The following is a 951-nucleotide window of genomic DNA, read 5'->3' as shown; positions in this document are numbered from 1 at the left end:
GCTGTTGCCGTTGCTGCTGCTGCTGCAGACAGCAACTTCTTTGCCGTCTCCCTTAACATCAGCAGCAAACCCTGCAGCAGGGAGGTTCTCCATTTCAGTGTTTCTGCTGTTGCTGTTGCTGCTGCTGCTGTTGCTGCTGCTGCAGCTGCTGCTGTTGCTGCTGCTGCTGCTGCCTCGCGTGCTCTGCCAGGCTGTGTTACGGCGACCCCACCTCCAAGGCATTTGTGCAAATAAACAACAAAGACAAGAAAAAGCAATTATATGAATTCTTTTGCTGCTGCTGCTGCTGCTGCTGCTCTTGCTGCTGCTGCTGCTGCTCGTATTGATCCTGCTGATGCCGGTGCTGATGCTGGTGCTGGCGGTGCTTGTGTTGTTGTTGGTGCTGTTGCTTGTCTCGCGATGTTGCTGCTGTTGCTGCTGCTGCTGCTGCAGCACGAAAAGGTTTGCTGCTGCTGCTATTAAGAAGAAAAAGAGTTATTTATTTATATAAAAAAAAATAAATAATAAATAAACTTTTCTTACCTTTTGTCTTTTTATAAGGGGTAAAAGGAAGCAAAAGAAGGGGGAGCAGCAGCAGCAGCTCCAGTGGTTCTCTGCTGCTGCTGCTGCTGCTGCTGCTGCAGCAACAGCAGCAAATATACACCTCTTTAAAAGAAAGACAAAGTTGCTGTGTGCTGATTAATAATAGTTTGCTGCTGTTTATATATGCTGCTGCTTTTATTATTATTCTTGTTGTTGTTGCTGCTGCTGCTGCTGCTGGAGTTGCTGCAGTTGCTGCTGCTGCTGCTGCTGCTGCTGCCGGGTGTATATACACCGTACGGTGGTGCATCGACGGTCTACGCAGAAGCAGCAACAGGAAAAGAGGATAAAGACATCATTATTTATTTATTTTTTTATTTATTTTTATTTATTTTATTTATTTTTATTATATTATAATTAATTATACAAAAA

General features: G+C 44.6%; 1 protein-coding gene across 1 annotated transcript in view; it reads right to left on the bottom strand.

Moving 5' to 3' along the window:
* Positions 1-93, bottom strand: part of EMWEY_00040520 (hypothetical protein, conserved) — a gene marked incomplete at both ends in the record, with an annotated part of 3079 nt that extends 2986 nt beyond the window's left edge. Inside the window, one exon of the mRNA XM_013478776.1 lies at positions 1-93. This exon is cut by the window's left edge and continues 1645 nt beyond it. Within this exon, the coding sequence (XP_013334230.1) occupies positions 1-93 (93 nt within the window).
* Positions 94-951: the final 858 nt, after the last annotated feature.

This window comes from Eimeria maxima, genomic scaffold (assembly GCF_000499605.1).
Source record: "Eimeria maxima Weybridge genomic scaffold, Emw_scaff669, whole genome shotgun sequence".
NCBI lineage: Eukaryota > Apicomplexa > Conoidasida > Eucoccidiorida > Eimeriidae > Eimeria > Eimeria maxima.
Note: the sequence above shows the minus strand (reverse complement) of the source record. Positions and strands in the feature narration are given on the sequence as shown.